Here is a 25,447-nt window from a genome sequence, read left to right on the forward strand (position 1 = left end):
TGGAGGTACTGAGAATTGAACCCAGAACCTCTTGCTTGCTAAGCATGCACTCTACCACTGAGCTATACCCTACCCCTCAAGACAATTTTTAGATAGCAAATTGGCATATGACTGAGTTAAGTTTATGTAGAACATAGTCATACAGGGTAAAAGCTTTCATCATGACTTGTGTTCCTTTAGCTGCCCAAGTGGGAAAACACCCATCCGAGTAGCCGAATTGATGGGACTGGACTTAAGATGTTTTTCTTCCATGCTGCATGTTAGTGAGGTAACCCTGGAGCATGTTTATAAAATTCCTAACCAGCATCCTGTCGGGGAGAGTCCCAGGTTTGGAGCTGAACCCAGTTGCAGATCCTGCCTGTGCCGTGACTCAAGTGAGCTGTTCTGAGTCCCTGTTTCTTCTTCCCTGTAATAAGGGGACAGGGATGCCCGCCTCACCAGGTGTTGTGGGGGTTCAGTGAGGTGTGTGGGCAAAGTGCCGTCTCCCCTGGAGTCTGGAGGGGCACACAGTGGTCGTAGCTGTTATCACCGTTGTTACTGCATCAGAATAAGCATCCTGGGCTTGCAGGAATACCCAGTCATTTAGGCTGGCTAGAATAAGTATTTATCGAGTGTCTACTGTGTTCTGGGCCCTGGGGATGAACACAGTACAGACCTTGCCTTTAAGGAGCTGACAGTCAGCAAAGACGGCAAGGAGATAAAATGGTGAGTGATACCCACAGGCATGGGAAATCCACTGCGGATTCAGAGCAGGGCGCCATTGGAGCTACGTGGGCTTTCGTGCATTTTAAGGGCCTTTTATATATGGGAGACTGTATTTACAAATAGGTGTGTTTGCCGGTCTTGAAGATTATCATCCATGATTGTCATACTAAGTGACGTAAGCCAGAAGGAGAAGGAAAAATACCATATGATATCACTCATATGCGGAATCTAAAAAAATGACATCAATGAATGTATTTACAAAACAGAAACAGACTCACAGACGTAGAAAACAAACTTGTGGCACCGGGGGGAAAGGGGATGGAAAGGATAAATTGGGAGTTTGGGATTTGCAGATACTAGCTAATAGGTATAAAATAGATAAACAACAAGGTCCTACTGTAGAGCACAGGGAACTATATTCAATGTTTTGTAATGTCCTATAATGAAAAATAATATGAAAAAGAATATATATATATATACACACACATATATATATAAAAAACTGAATCACTATGCTGTACACTGGAAATTAATACAATGTTGTAAACCAACTATACTTCAATTAAAAAAAAACAAAAAACAAGAACACAATAGGCCACCCAAACAAGAAGTGCATCATTTTAATTTGTTGACCAAAAAAACAAAAAACAAAAAGCAAAACCAAAGACACACAAGAACCCCGTTGGAGAAAATGGTTATATTTGTTTTCTTGATTGTTGTCATGGTTTCATGAATGTATATATGTGTCAAAATTTGTCAAATTGTACACTTTAAATATGTGACATTTACTGTCAGTTTTACCTCAGTGAAGCTGTAATTCCAAATCAAAAAAATAGATAATAAGATAGGAGCCCTTTATGCTCTTAGTTTTTCTTATCACTATCAAAAAAAAAAAAAAGATTATCATTGGTTACTTTTCATCCAGAGTCAGTGAGTGGATGGAATTGATTGAAGGTGGCGGGGGGAACAGCACTGAGTGGAACTGGGACCATTTCAGTTTATTTGGGGGTTTGGTCAAGTCCACTGTCTTGGCTAAGGACATAATTCTCTGCTGTGATGACCAGAGAGCGGTGACAGTGAGTGAATGCTGCTTCTGTTTCTTTTCAGTTAAAGACAGTGCAGGAAGCTCTGAACATCCTGTGTCCCTCTGGACCCAGAAAAAGCATTTATCCTTTAACATTCGTCGAGGTGAAACAGGTGGGTCTTCAAAGATCATGCTTCCTCCTTTTTTCTACTTGAGAAATGCGCTTTGCGCACTGCCTTGCCGTGCCTGTTCTGAATGCAGGGACCAAAACGGTAAGCAGATAAGTCAGACCCCACGTACGTAACCATGGGACTCCAGGCTCTAAGTACTGCACAGCGGGCTGATCTTTCCTACGTTGCTCGCCGCCTCCGTTTCTTACTATCACTCAGAGTGGGAGGAGCTCAACCTGCTTCAACATAAGGCTGTACAAGCGATAAATTGAGTGTATTGTTGACATAATCTTTATTACTAGGTATCAGAGGAAAACCACTATTTTCATGCTCAAAAAAGACAATTATTTGGGACTATGTTCTTAATAGATTAGGTTCTTAGAGATTCTTTTTTTTTTTTTAATTAGGAGTTAAAAAATTTTTTTTCAGGGTGAGTGGTAATTAGGTCTTTATTTATTTATTTATAATGGAGGGACTAGGGACTGAACCCAGGAGCTCATGTGTGCTAAGCATGTGCTCTACAACTGAGCTATACCCTCCTCCCTCTTAGAGATTCTTTTTCCTGCTTTTGAAGAGAACAAGAACAGAATACATTGTGTGTGGGTGTGTGTGTGTGTGTGTGTTTAAACTCCAGGCACTGCCCCATCTTTGTTGTAAAAAATTTCCCCACCTTTTTATTTTGGAAAATTTCAAATCTAAAAAAAGTTGCAGGAAGACTACAACAAACACCCCTGGAGCTTTCATCTAGATTTACCAAGTGTTAACAGTCACTTCGCTTGCTTCATCTTTCTCTGTGTATGTAGGCAGTCAACCCCCTCTTTTTTTTTTTAAACCATCTGAGTTAGTTGTCAACATGATGACACTTCACCTCTAAATATTACAGCCTGTATCTTTTAAGAAGAATTTGATCTTCCATGACCACAAGTAATGATCACCCTCCAGAAATTTCACGTTGACACAGTCCTATCCTCTGATATATATTCGACAGTCAGGTGTCCCTGCTCACTCCAGTAATGTCCTTCGTAGCTTCGTTTTTTTCAGTCCAGTTTCCAGTCCACAGTCACTGACTGCATTTAGTCTTTTTTCATCTGAAACTGTTCTTGAGTCTTCTTCTTTTCTTTTCTTTTCTTTTTTTTCCCTCTCGCTCTCTTTCCCAAAACATGGACATTTCTAAAGAGTTCAGCCCAGTCAGTGTGTAGACTGCCCCTCACTGGTTAGATCCAGTGAAACATTTTTGGTACAAACACAGCAGTGGTGTGTTCTTTTCAGGGCTCCCTATCAGGATGCCCACCAGCTCACTCTGTCCCTTTGTTTTGATGTTAGTTGTGATCACTTAGTTAGGATCTCAGCCCCATTTGCTGAAATGGAAACTTACCTGGGTCCCCCTTTCTGACTTTCCGTGGAGGTCTCCTTCTGGAGGGCGGCATGACAATGGCATATCTCATCTTCCTTTCGTGTGTTTTGCCTCCAGTTACTATTACTATACTTGTGATTTCATTCCAACAGCACTGCTTTGTGATAAATAAAAATAAATACTTGTTAGTAGTCCCTTTTTAAAATGAACGTGGGGTAGAGCTCTTTCTCCAGCTCCAGTGCACCTGGCTGTACACACAGGTAATCCACCCACCTGCCTTCTCCCCCGAGCAGGGCCAGTGAGCCTGGCAGACGAGACGCAGACACAGAGCAGTCGGAACCTGGGGAGTAAATCCCAGGTTAATGTATAGACATTTGCAGCCATTGTTCTTTCACAGAGGCCTTCTGCTCTCTCGTCTTGGGCCAACACAGTGCGCTCAGATCGGGTGGGGCTCCCAGGCCCTGGCTGTTCCAGGTCTGTGGCAAGCCCATGGGAGGTTTATTTCCAGAGAACCCCCAGGCGGGTACCCCTGCCGCTGCCCCCTGCCCCGTCCCCAGAGGCCTCAGCCCCACCTCTGTAGGGCGCACCCTGGCTTCTGCTGACCTCCTGGAAACCCCTTGCAAAGTTTTCCTCAGTCTCTGAGTTAGGACTTACCATTTTGGTACTTTAAAAACTAAAAAACAAGACAGAGATGGAGATGTGGGGTCTGGGAGGGAGGCACCCTTGTGCTTAGAGGTTTGGAAGCAACACCTTTGGTGTTTCTTGAGTTCAGCCCTTTCCTGCAGCCCAGGAATGTGGGTTAACGGTTTTCTTCAGCTCCACTTGCCTGCGCTGCACTTTCTTGCTTTCCAGACCCTAGGAATGAGGAACTTTGCCCCTGTTCCGTGCCAGATTTCCATTTGGATTCTCTTTGTGAGTCAGGATTTGTCCAGCTTCCCCAGCTGATGGCCACAGCAGGAAGCCACTAACGGAGGCTGTGGGGACTCTTGCTGCCGAGGCTGGCTGTTGGGGCCATCCTTTCGGACCAGGATCCCAGCATCTCAAAGTACTTTCTGACTTAGCAGCAGGTTACACCCCCTCCATCGCTCACTGCCTGCCCCTCCTCCCGCCTCCCCCAGCTCCTCCACTTCAAACGGTTTCTGATTGACTCTTGTTTTGTACGTTAGGCCAGATTTAGGCCAAGGACCTGGAGAATGTTTTACCAAACGTTCTTGGCTCTGTTGTTTATCTTTTGGTTTTGGTTTTTGAGGTAAATTAAATAGCCTTTTGGTATATAGGCTCGGATCCCCCTGAGGGATTCTGGGAAGTCACTGAACACTTGCCAGGGTCCAGTTGCCTGGAGTGAGAGGGGAGGGGATGCTTGACAAAATGCTGTTCAGGCCTCCTTGCAGTTTGCTGCTGCGATAGTTACCCGTGATCTGAGAATTTAAGCTGGTTCCCTCCTTTCAGATTGAATTTTTGCCGAGGCGGGGGAAGCATTTCACGTCTGTGATTTTAGAAACATCTCTTTCACCCAGATTGAGAGGGGCCAGGTTCTCTGAACGTGAACAGCAAGAGTGATGTGTTTTTCTTGCATCCTTTTCTGCCCAGTATTTTGGGTTTGTGCTGTACCGAACCACGCTTCCTCAAAACTGCAGCAGCCCGACCCCACTCTCTTCACCCTCCAATGGTGTCCACGATCGGGCCTACGTCTCGGTGAACGGGGTAAGGATTCTCTCTGGACTTGTGGGTGGGGTGGGGGCTGCACTTGGTAACATGACCGTCAAGGCCGTTGCTGCATTTCCAACCTCAGGCTCCACCCTTCCTGAAGATGCCCCTTAGCTGTGCCATTTGCTTGCAGATGCAGCCTCACTCTTGCTCTGTCTGCCTGAGACCCACCCTCTCCCTGTCCCAACTGCGGGCTGTGCGCAAGGCCCCACCTCCTCGGAAGCCTTCCTGGTGTCCCCAGTCCGGGGCCGTCCCCTCTGGCTGACCGCAGATGTCACCTGTGTCTTCCTTGCTCCTGGAGGACAGGGTCTGCTTTGTACACACTGGAGCCTGGATTCATTGACCTTTGTGCCTCCATCCTGCCTGAGAAGTTACCTTCTGCAGGCTTGTTCATGATAATTAGAGCTAGAACACACACAGAATCTGCTTCACAGCAAAGTAAAGCTGACACTGTAGGATTTCCATTCCTCTCACTGAGACGGTCCTGTGAAAAAACACAGGAAGGGATTTTCCTAACCAAGGGAGGTTGTTCAGAAAGTTTTAAATGAAAACATTTTGATTCTATTGTCATTTGCGGTTTTAATTTCAGGGAGAACAAGTTTCTTTTCTTTTCTTTTCCAATATTCTTTTTAAATTTTCTTTTCTTTTTTAATAGTATTTTATTGTATTCTTTTTAATGGAGGTACTGGGGATTGAACCCAGGACCTCATGCATGCTAAGCACGCGCTCCACCACTGAGCCATATACCCTGCCCTCCGTGGGAGCAAGTTTCTAACACATGATGCATATGCGGATGGCAATTGTGTCTAAAATTCCAGTTTGGATGTTGTCTTAGTGAACGATGGTCAGTGTAACATCATTTTTTTTCAATCTTGCATTTTTTCAAAAATTAGGAGTATGTTGCTGCTAAACTATCTGATGTTTCCTCCTCGTTTTATTATTTAATCTTTGTGGTTAATGCATCATATCAGGTACTCTGAGGTGAGACTACTCCACCTAACTCTCTGATTTTATCTCGTTTATCTGATTTTTGTCACATCTCTCCATGTTCTTTAGAAGCTACTTTTTGTGACGGCCTTGTGTGCTGTGAGAACATGAAGTGGTTCCTGTCCTGGAAATCCTCCCTGGAACCTTTGCCTCCGTTCCCTCTCTGTTAAACATAGATGCACAGCAAAACATTCCGGAGCCCACTGTGGTTACTGATGGGGAAAGGGCTGGGCCGGAAAAATCAGGGGCTGGGGATTAACAGACACACATCACTATGTATAAAATAGATGAACAACAAGGACCTACTGTGGAGCACAGGGAACTATTCAATTTCTTGTAATAACATATAATGGAAAAGAATCTGAAAGGAAAAACTATGTAGATATGTATATGCACAACTGAATCACTTTGCTGTACACCTGAAACTAACATTGTAAATCAACTACGTTTCAATAAAAAAATTAAAACAAAACAAAACAAAGAATATTCCAGAGCCAAGGAACCGAGCCTCGCCCCTTCCTTGCTGGGAGCTGAGTCTGGTGACAGTCCACTGTAGAAAGCAGTGATCGTAGGAACCTGGCCATCTGGCCAGTGACTTGGGCAAAGGAGGCATCAGAGTGTTCTCAAGGCAGGAGAATGAATGCTGAGTTAACTGAGAGGGCTGCCCTCTGCGGACCCTCCCACCCGAGTTAATTCTCCTTCAACACTGAACCCGCAGGTCCTCCAGGGAGTCCTCGAGCGAAATGCTGTGAGCACCTTGAACATAACGGGGAGAGCTGGAGACACCCTGGACCTCCTTGTGGAGAACATGGGGCGTGTGAACTTCGGCAATGCTATCAACGATTTTAAGGTAGACCCAGCCTCGCTTTTACGAGTGAGGTTCAGAGGTTGACCAGACTATGCCAAAGTCACTGGGGGAAGTTTTTGTAAATCCATGGAAAAACTCTCCTAACTACATCCTTTCCCTCCAGCCCTGTTCACATAGAAGCAGTTTTTAAAAGCACACACACTTTGCCACATTTGATGAGTGAGCCTACCCTGATTTGTTTTGCAGCCTAGAAGCTGGGTTATTTTGAAGACCTGTTTTCCTTTGCAGGCGATGAGAAAGTGGAGCTTTGCAAACAGAACCCTAACCCTGTGTTTGAGTTCAGTCATCCTTTAGAAAGAAACAGGAGGAGGAAGCCACTGCACTGTGCATCCCCTTGGCTTAAAAAGACGCACCTAGCTCGCACAAGGCACTCCTTTGTCGACAGAGCCAGCCTGGCGTTTGGTCTGCTCTGATTTCTGGGTGTGGACGAACTGGGACAAACTCTTAAATTGTAGAAAGCCTTTACCTCAGTGCACTGCCTCTCACCTCTGTCAGTTGCTCTATGCCTAGGCGTCTAGTCCGAATACGTTTTTCTAATACGCATTTTGAGAGTGTTATTCAGCAAACGTTTGTGAAACCCGTGCTCTGTGCAGGTGCTCCGTGAGGCGCTTTGGGGAATGCAGAGATGCTGAGGTGCTGAGAAACAGGCTCCCCGTGGGTAGCTCACTATCTGCAAGAGGAGAGAAGGCTGCACCGAGGGAGTGAGGGCAGCATTCGCCTGGGACAGGACAGGTGTCTGGGGTGATTTCCTGACCCTCCTGGAGGCACCTCAGAGGCAAGGCAGTTACACTCTTAGGGAACGGCCATGCCAGGGCCACTTTTGTCCCCAGTAGAAATGTCCCGATGCAGTGCTCAAGAAGTGGCTTTCCTGCTTGGCTGTCACAGACCACACTGACTTGCTGTCTCCGAGTCCCCAGGACCCAGCAGAGAGCCTGGCACACAGCTGCCTGGTGAATCTGATTGAATTCCTAACTGGGCAGTTGAGGCTTGGTATTGAGAGGTGTCCTGGGACAAATGTGGGATCCCACCGGGATGGACCCTATGGGAAGAGGAAGATAGATGAGCCTGGAGCAGAGGCTTCGATGCAGTGGCCGGTGCCACGGACACCCCAGGCCCCTGACCCCGCTGGACAGATAACTTTAGAACGCAGGGCTGAGGCTCACCTTCATCCTTGCCACAGTCCTTTCTTTCCTTTAACTGTAGGCAGGACATTCTCTTGCATCCCCCATTCCGTTTACTCTCCCAACCTCAGGTTTCATCTTTCCTCCATGCTAGCCAGGTCTCTGCACCAAACCCTGGAAACTAGGGATTTGGGGTCAGAAGCTCTGGCCTCCAGCCAGATCTGTGTCACTTTGAGGTGCACACAGTGGGAGTCTCATTTCCTGTTGGTGTTGTTTCATCTGCCAGTTTGCTCTTCCCAGGAATTCAGGGCCAGACCACTGAGTCACTGGAAGCCTCCCCCCACCCTCACTGCTCTGTTTCTCCTTTACAGGGTCTTATTTCGAACCTGACCCTTAATTCCAGTATACTCATCAACTGGGAGATCTTCCCGCTGGACACAGAGAATGCAGTTCTTAGCAGCCTGGAGGCCTGGAATGACCGTGACGGTGGCTGCCGCGACAAAGCCTGTGCCCACGGCCCGTCTAACCTCACAGCCCCCGCCTTCTACGTGGCTAACTTCTCTATTCCCAGGGGGATCCCTGACTTGCCTCGGGACACCTTTATCCAATTTCCTGGGTGGACCAAGGTATGTGTCTTCATGGGAAATGTTTGACTCCAGGCCACAGACATCTGGTTTTCAGGCTCTGATAACGAATCAAAACAAGCTGCTACTGGGATGCTGGGTGGCAGTCTGGGAGTGGAGGGCTTCCTGTGAGCGTGCAGCTGGTCCTCGGGTGCGGGACCACGGCCCATCTCCGGGACGCGATGGCCAGCTTGAAGGTTCCCCATTGACCCCATTTTCGTTGACTGACAACTTCCTTTAGTGAATGACAGCTCTCCTGCTTTTCCTAAGAAAAATTGGAGTCCCCTTAGATACTGACTAGGAGGAACACTTCCTCTTTATCCTGAAGGAAATCTTGTCCAAGCAAAGGGGTGACTCTCTAGAGGAGCCTCTTTCCTCTTGTTCATGCCTAACTCCATACTCCCAGAAATCCCCACCTCCATGTGAAGGTGTCCCATGCCCTGGGGGCGTCCACTGCTGTCTGTAGGCTCCTCAGCTCTCCCTTGGCCACATTACTGCCTCCCTGCTCTTTATTCTTTGAAGACATTAGCGTGTCTTCCTTCATCATTGTCTTCTCCAGTGTCTTCAAGTCCTGTTTTCATCCTCGATGAGTTTATCATGACAGTTATTCATTCAACAAACATTTTTCAGTGGTACTATGCATCCAAGCTTTGTGTTCCCGGCACTAAGGATACAATAATCAATGAATCCAGATACTGTTCTTGCCCTCATGGAACATACAGTGTAGTTGGGGCGACAGACCCAAATCATATGATCATCCAAATTAAATGATAAGTGGGGGAGGGTGTAAGTCAATGGTAGAGTGCATACTTAGCATGCATGAAGCCCTAGGTTCAATCCCCAGTACCTCTGTTAAAATAAACAAACAAATAAATAAAATAAAACTAATTACCCACTCCCCCCCCAGTTTTTTTCCAAATTGAATAAAAAACCCAACAAATTAAACGATAAAACTGCAGCTGCAACAGGTGCTAAGAAGAGATATGGGGGTTGATAATAATTGGAGCATTTGACCTCATCAGGGAGGTCAGGGAAGCTTTCCCTGTGGATGTGATGCTTGACAAGAGATATGAAGGATAAGTAAGAATTAACGTGGTAGAAATGGAGGGAAACGCGTTCCAGGCAGAGGAGATAGCATGTGCAAAGGCCATGTGGTTAGAGGTGGAAATGGCAAGAGTGAGGAACTCATAAAGGACCCAAATGTATGGAACACAGAGAAAAGGGAATGTGGTTCAGAGAAAAGGCTAGAAAGTGGGTAGAGACCACATTGGGACAGGCCAGTTAAACCACAGCAAGGTTTTGTCTTTCTGTTGAGACCCACCAGAGCAGGAGAGCAACATGGCAGGACTGTGGTGACAAGCCTCCATGACCTCAGGGTGCAGAAGGGTTGGGTGCCAGTTCTTGTGAATTCCGGGAAACTCTCAGAGGCTGGACCATAGTTTCACTGAGAGACTGGGATGTGGTACCCAAGGTGGAGATGACATCAACTATTTGAGAGAGATCTGATGTTAGATCATAAGATGGAATGATAGATTGGATGTGGGGCTTTAAAGAGAAGGATGTATCTCGGATGATGACTCTGAGGTTCCAGGCTTGCAGCTGGGCAGGTGGTATCATTTATGGAAAGAAGACATGTCAAGAGAGGGCTTGGGCTGGGAGAGCATGATCCTGTGTTTGGATTTGGACAGCTGAGTCAGAGAGGCTTTGAGAACAGCTGAGAGAAGGTACTAGAGGAGGAGGTCAGATTATGGATGGGGAATTCAGAGGGAGGAGCTGGGTGGGGAAATATATGTATAAGATCATTTGCATGTGAATGGGTGAGGTCCTCTAAAAAGAGAGGACACAGAAGGAAGAGTCGAAGACCTCAGGCTGGTCTTTGAGAGACACAAACATGATGAAGAGTGAGGAGGAGAGACCAGAGAACTGGGAGGAGGTCAGCACTTATGCTGCCAAGAGGACAAGTTTCTCTCTTTTTTGAAACATAGATTATTTAGAAATGCGTTGTTTGATTTCCATATATTTGTGGGGCCCTTTTTTTAGCATGTCTTATTTTTAATGATTTCTAATTTAATTCCTCTATAAAACTTCTGGAAGGAGAAAAATCTATATGACCTTGGGTCAGGCAAAGAGTTCTTAGATTTGAAACCTAATGCATGACCCTTAAAGGAAAAAATGGGGTAAATTGGACTTCATCAAAATTAAAAGTGTTTTGCCCTTAAAAGACATTAGTAAGAAAATGAAAATCCAAGCCACAGACTGGAAGAAAATATTTTCAAATCATATATCTGATGAAGGACTTGATCCTAGAATATGTAAAGAATTCTTATAACTCAATGACAGGAAGACAAACAACCCAATCAAAAATGAGCAAAGGAGCGGGGAACGTATAGCTCAGTGGCAGAGCATGTGCTTAGCATGCATGAGGTCCTGGATTCAATCCCCAGTGCCTCCATTAAAATACAAACAAACAAACCTAATTACCTCCCCCCATCAAAAGAAATTTTTTTTAAAGTAGGCAAAGGACTTGCAAGGGCATTTCACCAAAGAAGATATACAAAAGGCTGATAAGTGAGTACATGAAAAGATGCTTAATGCTCAACATCATTAAGAAAGTGCAAATCAAAACCACAATAAAAACTCCACTTCACACCTGCTAGAATGGCTTTTTAAAAAGTTTTTATTGAAGTATAGTCAACTTACAATGTTGTGTCAATTCCTGGGGTACAGTGCAATATTTCCAGTCATACAGGAACATATATATGTATTTGTTTTCGTATTCTTTTTCACCGTAAGTTACTACAAGGTATTGAATATAATTCCCTGTGCGATTAGAATGGCTTTAATAATGAAAGATGGACAGGAACGAATGTTGGCAAGGATGTGGAGAAAACGGGAACCCTCCTACTTTGCTAGTGGGAATGTAAATGTTACAAACACTTTGGAGCACAATTTGGCAGTTTCTTTAAGGGATAAATATATAATTAACTTAGAATTCATCAATCCTACTCCTAGGTGTTTCCAAGAGAACTGAAAACACGTGTCTGCACAAAGACTTACATGCCCATGTTCACAGTAGCATTATCATGATAGCCAAAAATTGGAAATAATTCAGAGTGTCTATCAGCTGATGAATGGATAAATAAAATGTGGAATATCCCTGCTACGGAAGAGTATTCCACAGTGAAAAGGAGCAGACTACTGATTCAGGCTGTAATGTGGATGCATCTGAAAAACATTACGCTGAGTAAAAGAAGCCAGTTACGAAAGGCCATATACTGTATGATCCCATTTATATGAAACGTTCAGAAAAGGCAAATCTATAGAGACAGAACGTACGTTAATGGTTGCCTCCGACTGAAATTGGGAATAGAGTGTGACTGCAAGTGGGAATGGGGCTTGTTTGGGGGGCGTGTGTGGAAATGTCCCCAAATTAAACAGTGGTGGTGGTTGCAAAGTCTTGGTTTATAGGTTTACAGCCCAGCATAAGGTGTCTCTTGGTGACGCACCTCTGGAATTTTAAGCTTACGATCCTCTCCCTGGCCACGTGTTTCGTGTTTCTGTCCCTGACTCTCCTGCCTCCCAAGCCTGTTCGTTCACTTAGCTGATGACCTGAAACTCCACCATGAAGGCGCCGTTCTTCCCCGTCCTGCCTAGACGTCACCACCATTTTTTAAAAAATATTTTTTGAAGAGTGATTCATTTATTTATTTAGTGTTTTGGGGGGGGGGGGTGATTAGGTTTACCTATTTCTTTATTTTTAGAGGAGGTACTGGGGACTGAAGCCAGGACCTCATGCTTGCTAAGCATGCGCTCTACCACTGAGCTATACCCTCCCCCCTACTACCATTTTATTTTTTAAGAGCCATCAATCCCCAGGCCCCCTTGCCCTTCCACTCTGTCTCCTTGTTCCTCCTCCTTTGGGAGTGGGTCCACCATTGGCCTTTGCTGGTTCACCAGGAACTGGGCAGCCCTAGGGGGGTCTCCTCCAGCCCGTTCATCAGAGCCACGATCCCCTCCCTGTCTCCAGCCTCTCTGGAGGCCCACGGCTTACTCATCCGTCCCTGGCCTCCCTTGTCCCCATCCCCAGTTGTCCTCTCTGACCTCCACCTCTCTCCCTAACCCACCTCCCTCTTCCCCCGCCCCCTCCGCTATCAGGTGTAGCTCCTTTGTTCCTCAGCTTCCTGTCAGACTTATCTCTGCCTCCACCCTCACTTCCTGCCCTGTGGGCCCGAGGAGGAAGCATCAGCTCGGGTCTGCTCCCCACCTTCTCCCTCCCTCCAGGCCGAGGTCCTGTTCTCTCACTTCCTCCTCTTGCATTTTGTCCGCCTTCCCGTCTTCTTGCCAGCCCCTGGGTTGCAGCCAAGAGGTGATATCTGGGGGCTCTGGGGCCTAAAAACAAAGCCGAGCCCCCACCTGAGCACACAGCCTTGTCCTGCTCCCGCTTTCTCCCCTTCTCCCTCCCCGTATCCTCTGCTGGTGCTTTTTCATCCCCTCCCTCTGCCCACCTGGCCATCACAGCATCAGCACTGGCCTTAACTCCTCTCTGAAGCCTCCCTAGACCCTTGGTCTCCCTTGAGTGCCCTGGTGCCCTGCCTGGGCTCAGCACCGTGGCGCGCCATCCCTCTTAGGCTGGCCCTGGTTCCACCCAAGGGGCCATCTGTGTCACGGGGGGCATTCTTCTCCTCTGCCTGCCCCCCGGGCCTGCTGCCCTGTGAGTGCTTTCAGGTGAGAGGCGGGGATGAGGCCCGTTGCTGGGAAGAAAGCACGCTGCGGGGGGTGTGACCCAACACGAGTTCGTGTGCCCAACAAGGCCAAACAAACCGAAATGTCGGCGTTTGGAGCAGGGAAAGGTTTACTGCAGGGCCAAGCAAGGAGGACGGGTGGCTCATGCTTGAAAACCCCAAACTCTCCAATGGTTTTCAGGGAGAAGTTTTTAATGGGCAAAATTTGGGGTAAGTGCTGCCAGGTGTGTGACTCACTGTGCGATTGGTTGGAGGGGAGGTAACGGGGCATTGCTCCAGGAATCTTGTGCTCAGTCTGAAGTTACCACCCTCCCCCTGGGGGCGGGAGGGCAGGGGGCTTAGTCCCTGAAGAACTCAAAGGTATTGTTATGTCTGTTCCTTGAGGAGGAACCAGGACCCTGCCCCAAGGCTGCACTATTGTTTCCTGACTCCTCCCATATTTCTGTACCCACTCCCTTCCCTGATTAGCAACTGTTTAAATCTGCCCTTTGGAACTCAGGGAATGTCAAGGAGGCTGAATGCAGCCTGTTTCATACAGACAAGAAACAGGGAACGCGGACTTGTACCCGGGAGGACCCCACAGGGTCCTGCTCCATTTCAGGGGGAGTGTAGGCCCTCAGGCAGTCCCGTTAGTGGTGGGGGCTTTGCTGGTGCTGCAGTGGCAGGACCGGGCCAATGAGAAGACTCAGCGCAAGCCATTGCTCACCAGATGAGCCACCAGGTGAGTCCGTTTAGTGCCTTACGTGAAAGAACCTTCAGGAGCTGCAAAGCAGAAAGAGAACCTGTTACTGAAAATATGAGAATGGCCGGGTGGCTGAGATGGAGCTTGAGACACACCTGAAGGGTGGGCGGCCCTTCATCAGAATCAGAGGCTTCGTCAAATCAGGTCAAAGAATAGTAGATGGGAAGGTAAAGAAATGGAAAAGCATGGGATGTTCTTGGAGGTCAGTGGGGGCTCCCCTTGGCCAGGCCACAGAGATGTCACACCTAAGAGTTACTGACCCAGGCATTCTGCTCAACGCTTAAGAGACACTATCTTGATCATCATCAAAGGAGGCCTCTGTGGTAGGATGTCCCAGCAGCACCTCCAGTTTGCAGATGAGCAGATAGAAGCTCAGAGACCTGAGTGCCTCGCGTGAGGGGCAGACTGCAGTGCCAGCTGGTGCCTGTGCATTCGGCAGGGTTCCATTTACATGAAATGTGTAGAGCAGGTAGATCTGTAGACACAAGGAAAGGAGTGGTTGCCCAGAGCAGGGAAAATGGAGTATTGGCGGGGAAATGGGGAGCAAACACTAAAGGGCACAGGGTTTCCTTTGGAGATGATGGTTGCACAGCTTTGTAGTTAACACTAAAAACCACGAATGATATACTTTAACTGAGGGAATTGCATGGCATGCGAATTATATCTCAGTAAAGCTTTACACACACACACACACACACACACACACACACACACACACACACACACACACACACACACACACACACACACACACACCCCACCCCACCCCACCCCACCCCACCCCACCCCACCCCCATCCACGGGGTCTGTGGTCCTGGGTGTTGTGGACACCATGCAGGCCGTTTGATGACATAGTGATGCACATGTTGGTTAAAGAATTTACCAGAGATAAAGTATAATAGGAAAGGAGTTTATTAGGGTGCACTGCCACGGACAACAGCGGACACACAGACAAGACGTGCCTGTGTGAGCACCGAGGGCCAGTTTTCGGGGTCTTTTATGAGGTCGGGTCACAAGGTGCCTGATCGGCTTGTGCACAAGTCTCTGATTGGTTACAGGTGAGGTAAGACGTTTAAGGTCCGTGAGGGGCGGTGGGGTCTATGACTCATGAGCTGAAACAAGCCAGCCTGAGCTATTGTGAGCTCAGGCATTACCTAGGCTATTAGTTTGTTAGGAGAAACACAGTAAAGAATGTACTTTATCTGCTGAGGGATCGCAGGCAGACGTCTGAGAGCCCAGGAATGGGGGTCGTTGGGCTTTGAAGGATGTCAGTTGGCTCAACACTGGGTTGCGTCGATCACAGGACGTACATGTATCGCTCGTAAAATAGAGCACGCGTGTTTTCTGTTACTGTCTGGTGAGCGGTGGTCCCTGTTGCTGATGACAGTCCCAGGCCCAGCTCCTAAGGTTCTGAATGATCAGCAGATGCAGAACAGACGGATCCCACCCCCCACAGGGCACGGAGTTATGACTTTTGGGAGAATGAGCCCTTCGGCAGGTGGGAGGGGTGGAGGGTGGACTCCGGAGGTCCGCGCATTTCCAGGACTCTGCCTCCGGGCCCACTAACCCCCGCCATCCTCCTCCAGCAGGGAGGCCCTGTCCAGACCCCTGTCCCGGATACTCACTTGCTGTTGAGAAACTACCTTGATGCAATGAATGAAGTCACTGATAAGGGTGATTGATGAGATAAGTTAAGTCACTTCTGATTACTTGGCCTTGCTTGAGTCGGATGTGGCTTTCTGGGTCAGAATGTCAGCTGGGATTTCGTTCAGTGGGGAAAGGTCAGGCAGGTTTTGCTCTGTCTGAGAGACTCAAGCCAGCGTGCTGTCCACACAGAACTCTCACCTGACCGCAAGCTCCCGGCAGTAGCCCATGTTCCCCAGTGCCCCGCTGTGTCACATGTGCCAGACCTAAGATGCCATGCTCTGCTGACATGGTGACGTGTGTGCGTTTCTCTCTCCTTCAGGTGGGTGGGGGCGGGTCCGACGTTAACATCCCCTGTAGCCTCTCTGCTTTGTTTACCGCTTGCAGCAGGTCTAGGTACATAGCGCAGCACAGTGGTCAGAGCGATGGGATAATGTCCCACTTCTCCTCTGCCAGAATTAATCTTGGAACGTTAAGAATCCAAATAGGATACAGACTAACTACAATTTTATTTTTTAAATAATTATGATGAAAGTCTGACAAAAATCCCTTTTATTTTGAAACTTTTTTGGCATTGGCATCCTTTTTTTTTTTATTGAATTATATATATATATATATATATATATATATATTTTTTTTTTTTTTTCTGCATCCTTCTTTTGAAATCTCCAGCTTTCCAATCATTTGGTCTTTCTGGTGACCAGTCTTATCCTCAGACCTGGTCCCACGAAAGACCATGTAACTAGAGGGTTGGAACTTTCAGCCCCACTCCCCAACCTCTGGAGTTGGGATAAAGGGTAGGAGATAGAATTCTATCAAAATTCTAGAACAACAGGATTTAGAGAGCTTCTGGGTTGGTAGCACATCCAGGTGCTGGGAGGTACACCTGGATGGGAGGTACACCTGGGGAGGGCTGGCAGCTCGGCCCCTCCACCCCTCATACCTTGCCATGTGAATCTTTTCTATCTGGCCATTCCTGAGTCGTATCCTTTATAATAAACCCGTAACTGTAAGTAAAAGGTCTTTCTGAGTTCTGTGAACCATTCTAGCAAATTATTGATCCTGAGGAGGGGGTTATGGGAACCCCCAATTTATAACTGGCCATTCAGAAGTGAGGGCGGTCTTGTGGGACTGAGCCCTTTAACTTGTGGGATCTGATGCCAAGTCTTGGTAGATGGTGTCAGAACTGAATTGTTGGATACCCAGTTGGTGTCAAAGAAAACATCCCAGAAAGAGCCAGGAGGGGAGTGGTAGAAAATGCAGTTGGAAAGGGGGTTTCATGGCCTCATGGACCATGAAAACCTTGAGAACTCTGTGGAACCAGGGTCAGTTTTAAGCATCCAAGTGATAGGTTTAGAGAGTGCGTAGAATGTCGCAGAAAGCGGGGGAGCACTTGGTGACGGGCTCTTGAGCTTGTGGACATGAGAGACGAGGGCACTGCTTGTGGAGAGGACAGCATAATTAAGCACTGTCATTTCAGGAGGTGGTAATGATTAGGAAGACGATAAACGTGGTGATGCAATAGAACATAAGGGGTGGGAGTGACGGTGTTGTTGATTTCTGTGGCATAATAGTGATCTGTTGCTGTGTAACAAATTTTACCCCGAAACAGCAGTAAACATTTATTATCCCCACAGCTGCTGTGGGAATTTGGGGCTGGCTTGACTGGCTGCTTCTGGCTTAGGGGCTCTCGTGAAGTTACAGTCAAGCCATCAGCCAGGGCTGCATCATCTGAAGGCTTGACCGGGGCTGAAGGATCCACCACCCAGGTGGCCTTCGTTCTTCCCTACACGGGCCTCTCCCCAGGCTGCTTGAAGGTTCTCACAATGCGGCGGCCGGCTTCCCCCAACTGGGAGCGTTCCAAACAAGAGAGCACTGGGCAGAAACTATCCTTTTTTTTTTTATCACCCAGCCTTGGAAGTCACATGGCATCATTTTGTTACATTCTGTTGTTGGAAAGAGAGTTATTACGTCCAGCCCCTGTTCTTGGGACTGGAATTAGACTCTGCCTTTTGAGGGGAGCAGTATCAGAGGATTTATGGGCATGTTTTACAAGTACTGAATATGGAGTGGTCAGGGGTGCTTCTAGGAGGAGGTGACCATTGAGTGAGACCTGAAGGATGGGGCATCCAAGTGAAAAAGCAGAGGGGGAACATTCCAGAACCAGGAAACTGTGAATGCAAAGGCCCAGAGCAAGAAAGATCCCATGAGCTGGGGAGAGAGTGTGGGAGGTGAGGATCTGGGGGCTGCTAGGGGCCAAGTCAGGGGGTAGTGATGAAGAATCGGGCTTCTCAGTGCTCCAGTGGTGGGTGCTAAGCAGAGAGTGAAAGGACTGATTTGCATTTGAAAGATCACAGCTGGGGGGTGGGGTGGGCATGGATTGTGGAAGGTGAGACTACGCAGGATTGCTTGGAAAAAAGGTGAGATTTGCAGCAGGATTGGGTGTGGTGTTTGAGAAGAGGAGGTGTCCAGGAGGACCCTGGAGCTTGGGGTGTGCACAGCGGGAGGGATGGAGATGTGGGTCTCGGAGGTGGGGAGGCTGAGGAGTGCAGGTCGGGGTTCAGAGGCCCTGTGTGGGGCATGTTCGGTCTCAGGTACTCACTGAGCATCCAGTGGAGGAGCTGTCTGCTCTTGGCCATCAAACGGATGACTGAAATCTAGTACACAGCTAAAAAATAAACCTGCATTCAGTACAATGAAATACTGTCATCTGTGTTTCCAGGCCTCAGGGCTGACCTCTAGAAGACCTATCAGTCTTGAGTCTCTACATATAAGTCTGTGCAAATAGCCAATGGGGTACAATGTAAGTTAAAGGTGTGCCCTGAGTGCTGGTTATGGAAACACAGCACTGAGGCACCTGTCCCAGGTTTGGGGCTGGTAGGAAAGGACCCAACCTACTGAACTGACCCCGGAGTAGAGGGTGATGGTCTGGAACTCTGCTCCCACACCCCTTGGAAGCTGCCCCTGCCACGGCCACCAGCACCTACACGGTGACACTCTCCAGACATTTCTTGGGCCCCATCTCCCGTGCCCTCTGACAGGTACCGTCTGACATGAGTAACCACTTCCTCCCATGAAGCTTTCCTGGCATCTGTGAGAAGACTTCCGGTTTTCCCTCCCTTTGTTCCTTCTCAGGATTCTTCTTCAGCATCTGTGTTTCAGTCCTCAGGACTTGATCCGGGGCCCCCTTTGTACACTTCCAGGAGATGTCATCCTCACAGATGTGCTGGTGACACCCACAGTGCCAGCTTCAACTAAGCATTTTTGAGGATGGGGAACATCCCATCCAGCTGCCAGGGTGGACCTGTCATTGGAGGCCTCATAGGCACCTCCCACCTGATACATTCAGACAGAGCCCTTTCTCCTCATTCCCCCGAAACCTGCTGTTCTGCTGGAGAAGTGGCTCAGGGAGGAGGAAGGAAGCTGGACATTAGTGCAGCAGGGGGGATGGAGGGGAGGGCCCAGCTGTGGAGAATAAGACTGGCATCATGGAGAGCTCACTGTGCACCAGCCACTGTGCTGAGTGCTCCCTGCATCCTCTCAGTCACTTACAACAACCCTCAGTGAGAGAGGTGCAGGGATTTGGTGACTGATTAACAAAAGAGGAACTGACTAGTAGAGGATGAGTCTGTTGTTGTTAAATTGGGTTCCTGCTATACATCATTTACTGAAAAGTGGCACGCTACTGTATCGAAGCCATGGAAATGTGTATTGGTTAGCTTTTGCTGTGTAACAAACCAACCCAAAATTTATTTAGCTCCTGATCTGGAGTGTTGGGTGACTGGGTGGCTCTTCTGCTGGTCTCAGCTGGGCAGGCCCTTCTAGTCAGCAAGGAGGCCCTCCTTCTGGGGGTTGGCTGTCTGTCTGCTGCAGCAGCAAAGGAGATTGGTCCATGTCTCTCTCATCATCCAGCAAGCTATCCTGGGCTTGTTCCTGTGGTGACTGGCAGGGTTCAAAGAAAGAATGCAAATGTCCAAGGCTTCTTGAGGCCAAGTCAGCTTTCACATGCCATGTCTTCCATGTTCTTTGGCCAAAACAAGTCAATAGACCAGCCAGATCCAAGGGAGGGAGAAACACATTGTACCTGTTGATAGAGGGAGCAGCAAAGAATTGTGGCCTCTTCTGTTCGGCCACAAGATCTTAGCACCGTTTGATCCGACTTTCATTCTGAATTTGATATACTTTTCAAACTTCGTTTGACCTGATTTACGGTTATTCTCACCCCCTACAAAATCCACTGTTTCCCCCTCCTTCTTTGTTTCTGGTCACAAGTCCTGTGAACCTGGGGACTAGATCATCAGACTCCTTTGCACAAATACACATTGATTGAGTAACAGGAATTGTAAGAATGGCGTGTAAGCAGGAGTAACTAGGCTCTGAGTGAAGGAGGATCTCCTACCATTTTCAGGGCATGGACTTTATAACAAGTGGTATACAGCTTCCCAGAGGACATTTTCACTCACCAGTTTTCAGTTTTGTTCCAGAAGTGTGAGAACTGTTGTCATAAAAAAAAAAAAAAAATGGAGCTATGGTGGCGTGTGGGGGAGGCAGAAAGGTTGGAATTTATCTTTGGGGTTTGATGAAGGAGGAAGTGACTCATCTTTTATGCTAATATTCTGTGTTTTTGTGACTTCAGTTCTATCTGGGTCTGCCCTAAAATCCAGAGAACCCATAAGGGTTCTTTAGCTGTTTTGCTCAGAGACCCAGGAAGATGCAGAACATGGTTTGCATCAGCTGCAGACCCCTCTGGCTCTGAGGAAGGGGAGGATTCATTTTCTCCCTTGGACTTCCAGGAGGTCTACTTGACATCTTAACCCTAAGCCAGGGCCTCACTATTTTGTTTCCTCCCAGGTAAACCTCACAAAGACTTATGAATCATGTGGGATGAGAGCCTTTTCACTTTGAGAAATGGACTTTTGTCGTTTCCACCTTTTTTTTTTTTTTTGGTAGAGGAGAGGTAATTACGTTTATTTATTTATTTATTTAATGGCGGTACCGGGGATTGAACCCAGGCCCTCGTGCATACTTAGCATGTGCTCTGCCACCTGAGCTATACCCTCCCCACTGTCATTTCCATTTTTAAGTCTTCTGACTGTCTACATGTCTCTTTTCAGAGTATAACAGAGTCAACATTCAACCCAAGTTTAGTGTTGTTATTAAAGGAACACCCAACCAAATCTGAACATTTTAAACCTATGATTTAAACCAGGATTGACCCTTTTGCTTTACATTCTTATGAGAGGTTTGTATCTGGGGAATTTAAGACAGATAGGCATCTCTCTGATTAACGCAAAAGTAGGTCAGGCACTTCCTGGAACCTATCATTCATTGGAACTATTATCAGTTTGGTTATCAAAGCAAAGGGCAGGGAGTCTGCCAGGGTCAAGCCATGGTCAGAGAAAGTCAGCCTTTGTCCTGGAGCTATTTGAGCTGGGACATCCCCCGGGAAGCCCCAGAAGTCGCTGGTGTTAATTCTACAAATGCTCTGCCTCAGTGGGGCTCAATATATTAATCAGAGTGTATCTACTTTTAGGTGACATGTGCATACTCCCCGCTTCACCGAGAATTTCAGCATAGCTTTTTAAAAAGAAACAAGAATGTATATATCTATGTGTGTTTTTTTAAAATAGAATGTTTTGGGGGTGGGGTATAGCTCAGCGGTAGAGGGCGTGCTTAGAATGAGTGAGGTCCCAGGTTCAATCCTCAGTATCTCCATTTTAAACAATAGTAATAAAATAAAAATAAAATTTAAAAACCTAAAAAAAGAAAACAAAAAAAGTTTTAAAAGTTTGACTCTTTTAAAGTGATTTTTTTTAAGCACCTTAAAAAAATCACTTAAAAAAAAAATCACAGTGCTCGTCAAGGGAGAATGCAAACAGTGCATTGTTCTTCCAGTGAACAGTATTCTCTCAAATTCTTAACCTGGGAGCAGAGGAGCATGAAGTCTGAGTAGGGGTGAATCTTTCCCCAGGCAGAATTATCAACCAGTGTTAATATGCCACCGGTGTATACTGTATGTTCCTCTGCTGGGTTCTGAGAAGCTTGGCCTGAATAAGAACGAACACAGCTTATGCTGGAAATAGCTGATAAACCAGTGAAACAAATGACAAAAATTTCAAACGATGACAATAACTATGTTGATGAAGAATTAATCAGCCAAGCTAAGAAAGAAATGGATGTTAAAAGTTTTTTATATATTTTTATTGAAGTATAGTCCGTTTACAATGTTGTGTCAATTTCTGGTGCACAGCACAATACTTCAGTCATATAGGAACATACATATATTCTTTTCATATATTTTCATATTCTTTTTCACCATAAGTTACTACAAGATATTGAATAGAGTTCCCTGTGCTATACAGTATGAACTTGTTTATCAGATTTTGTGAGAATCGTCTTGTATTTTGAAATGAGAGACATTCTGCCAGAGTTCAGTAGGTGTTCTGTGCGATTCCGTGGGTTTGTAGATGTAATTCTTGGTGTATCTGTGGGAGAGGGTGAGCTGTGAGTCTCTCTTCTCTGCCACCTTGGCTCAAACCCCCCGGAAATTTTTATTCGAGCCAAATTGGAGGATTATAACCCGGGAAGAGCATCTCAGAAAGCTCCAAGAACTGTTCCAGTGGTCAGAGATCAAGGCACAGTTTTCTAAGTCTTTTTGAGACACAGGGCTGTACATCAAATGCCGTACTGCTGACGGTTTACATCATGCAGATCTAAGCGGCATGTTGGTGGGTCATGTGACCCCTCACAAAATCAAGAAGGAGGGCTATCTGTGAGGGACTGTCTTGTTGATGCTGGGGGAATGTTGCTCTTTATGGTGGAGCAGGTATTTCTGACGATGGGGTAGGTTTGGTCGATGCAGAATTCAGATACACACTACGCGGTGCTGGGGAGAGAGGCCAAAGGGCAGAAGAATTTTTTATGGTTAGATTTTTCCTTGTTTTGCCATAAAATAAAAATTTTATTTCACAACTAGAAGAAAAAGAAGAGGTTAAAGGGATAGCAAGCGACTTGGAATGGAGGGCCCAGTATTGAGGAAGATGACCATCTCTCTTCGCTCTGAGGAAGTGATGATGGAGTTGAGACTGAGGGATCTGATGGCTTCGGGCGTGGCACAGGCCCAGGGGACAGTCGTGCACAGGAGAGCAAGTTTGGGGTGGAGACGAGGGAGAGTTCACTGGGGCTCAGAGAGCAAGGGGAAGATGCAGGCACAGAAGGAGGTTAGAAGCAGGAACGCAGGAGCATCATCTGGTTTTCATCTGGCTGCTGTGTGGAGCCCGAGTTCTAGATTTAGTCGAGGAAGTCAGAGACCGACGAGGCGGCTGCAGGAGCCTCAGCCAGCGCTGATTGTGACGTGGGACTTGTGAGTCGCGGGGAGACTGCTCTGAGGATGGAGTCACAGGCATCTGCTGCCCCTCAGCTGTGCCGTCCAATGCGCCAGCCTCTGGTCGTGTGTGGCTAATTATGTTTCCATTTGAATTAATTCCGAGTGAAAATTGAGTTCCTCCTTTGCCCTAGCCACCCTGCAAGGGCTCAGGAGTACATAGCTACCCTGTTGAGCAGCACCTCCATCACCGCGGACAGTTCTGTTGACCAGAGCAATGTCCCCGTGGTCCGTTCTATACAAATCCTTCCTTCCTCTCTCTCAGAAGGGCAACCAAACCACCATAGACTTCACTTAATGCCTATTCTGCTAAGGACTGAGAGTGGAGGGGAATTGTGTCCTGAAGAGGTTCATGGCTTTGGAGAATTAAGCACAACCAAAGAAGATGTAACCCCGGATTTGGGGAGAGTTGGAGGGAAGGTGCCAGGCACGATACCCACATAGTGGAGTCATCTGGGTGAGTTCAGAGTCCATATGGAGCGGGGCAGGGTATAGCTCAGTGGTGGAGCATGTGCTTAGCATGCATGAGGTCCTGGGTTCTATCCCCAGTACCTCCACTAAAAATAAATAAACTTACTCCCCACCCCCCCCAAAAAAAAACATAAAAAAGCAATAATAATAAATAAATAAACCTAATAAATTCTCCTCCAAAGAACCAAAAGAAAACCAAAACAGTTAAAAAAGAAATCCATATGAGAGCTTAAGGCTCAAAAAGGGTCACAGATGATAATTTGGGGGAGGAAAGAATAATTAGAACAGATGTGCAGTGTCCAGAATTCAGGAAATGATTAGGAGAAAAATTACATCACCTTTGGCTAGCTGTCTGTCAGTCACAGAGCAGTCTGGGGAGCGGGCACCACGAGTGCTCACGAGGGGGAGCTGGACCTTTCATCAGTGCGGGGGGGAGCTGGGGAAGAGGAGTCAGAGACTCAGGGACGGAAGCCCTCACCAGCCCTCCAGAGCTGGACCTGTCACCCCCTGACCCCGGCGGGGGGGACTCTCAGAAGCAAGCCCAGCTGGCTAGGTGGTACTTGGGGAGCTCACAGGGAGGTCTTTGGGTCCATTGCCTGGTGCGGAAACTGCGCGGTTGGGCAGCAGGACAGCCTTTAGGAGGACGAGCTGGGCCTGGAGTGGCGCAGGGAGAGGGGGCCCAAGGGTGAGCTGAGCCCACAGGCACCTGGTTCTCTCAGCCCCGTGTGTAACCGTGATAACCCCCAGTGGTCCCGCGGACCCCCTTCCACCCTCCAATCTCAAGCAAGGTGCTCCTTGCTTAAGGAGCTTGCTGCTTTGGGGGCTTCTACTCACTGCACCCCGCCTCTTGGCCCTGGTGAGTCCCCTCCCCTAAACCTGGGGGAGCCTGGGGAGCCTTTTTTCACCCTGGGCTCCCAGGTCCCAGTAGCCAACAAAGGGGATTCAGGGAAACGGTGCCCAGCTTTCGGGGGGACATGCCTGGTGCAGCACGAGAGGTGGGAGGGGCAGCCTCCTGGAGACTTAGGTGTGGAATCTCGGGTGTGGGAGGGGACTGACCCTCAGCATGGCCGGCATGCGGTGGGGAGCCAGCGTGGCTCAGGCCAGCCCTGGTGTGCTGCTCACACAGCCCTCCCCCCCGGCCCCCGTGGAGCCCACATCTTCCCCCTCGAGTACAGAAGTCGAGTTCTGCTGTTCTCTAATACCACGGAAGCTAGGCGCTGGCAGATCTTCAACTGATAAAACCCAGTGAAGCTGTCATCGTGTGTACCTTCAGGCTGGATCGAGATAGCATATCCCATGGTAAAAACAAGAGTAAAATAATTCTGAGAAGTGTGAAACTGTCACCCTTTTTCTAAATGACTTATCCCAGCAGACAGGTGGGTTTCCATCCCGGGCCTCCTTCCGTGGGCCTGTGGAGGCCAAGGTCTTCTCACTGCAGTGGCGTGAGGGCTGCTGCCACCCACTGAGCCCCTCCCGGGTTCCACGCGGACTGATCCGTGGACGCACGCTGCTGCCCCCACCCCGCAGCCCTGCCGTCCTCACCTTCCCCAGGTACACGTGTGAGTGGTGACCTGCCCAAAGCACACAGCCAGTAAGTGTCAGGACTAAGATCAGAGCCCAGGTAGGAAATTGAGGTGTCCCTGGATACCAGCTGAGAAGTCCCCAAAGGTGAGGACTCGGTACTTGTGTCCTGGGTTAGGGCTGCAAGTGGCGGCCAGGGCTGGGCCTCGCCCAGCGTGTCCCCCAGCACAGTTGGGCCACTGTGGGACCAACGTCTGTACCTCTTCCTTCCTCCCTTCCTCTCCCGCATATTCTCTCTCTCCCCGTTTTCTTTCCCGTGTGTGCGTGTGTGTGTGTGTGTGTGTGTGTGTGTGTGTGTGTGTACGCACGCGCATGCGTGTATGT

General features: G+C 47.9%; 1 protein-coding gene across 2 annotated transcripts in view; it reads left to right on the plus strand.

Moving 5' to 3' along the window:
* GLB1 (galactosidase beta 1) overlaps positions 1 to 25,447 on the plus strand; it is a 76,143-nt gene that overhangs the window by 49,294 nt on the left and 1,402 nt on the right. For both annotated transcript variants that reach the window (XM_031469831.2, XM_064496801.1), the window contains exons 12-15: positions 1,813 to 1,902; positions 4,844 to 4,957; positions 6,666 to 6,797; positions 8,308 to 8,562. In XM_031469831.2, coding sequence (XP_031325691.1) covers positions 1,813 to 1,902; positions 4,844 to 4,957; positions 6,666 to 6,797; positions 8,308 to 8,562 — 591 coding nt within the window. The remainder of the gene's footprint in view (positions 1 to 1,812; positions 1,903 to 4,843; positions 4,958 to 6,665; positions 6,798 to 8,307; positions 8,563 to 25,447) is intronic.

This window comes from Camelus dromedarius, chromosome 17, assembly GCF_036321535.1.
Source record: "Camelus dromedarius isolate mCamDro1 chromosome 17, mCamDro1.pat, whole genome shotgun sequence".
NCBI classification, from domain to species: domain Eukaryota; kingdom Metazoa; phylum Chordata; class Mammalia; order Artiodactyla; family Camelidae; genus Camelus; species Camelus dromedarius.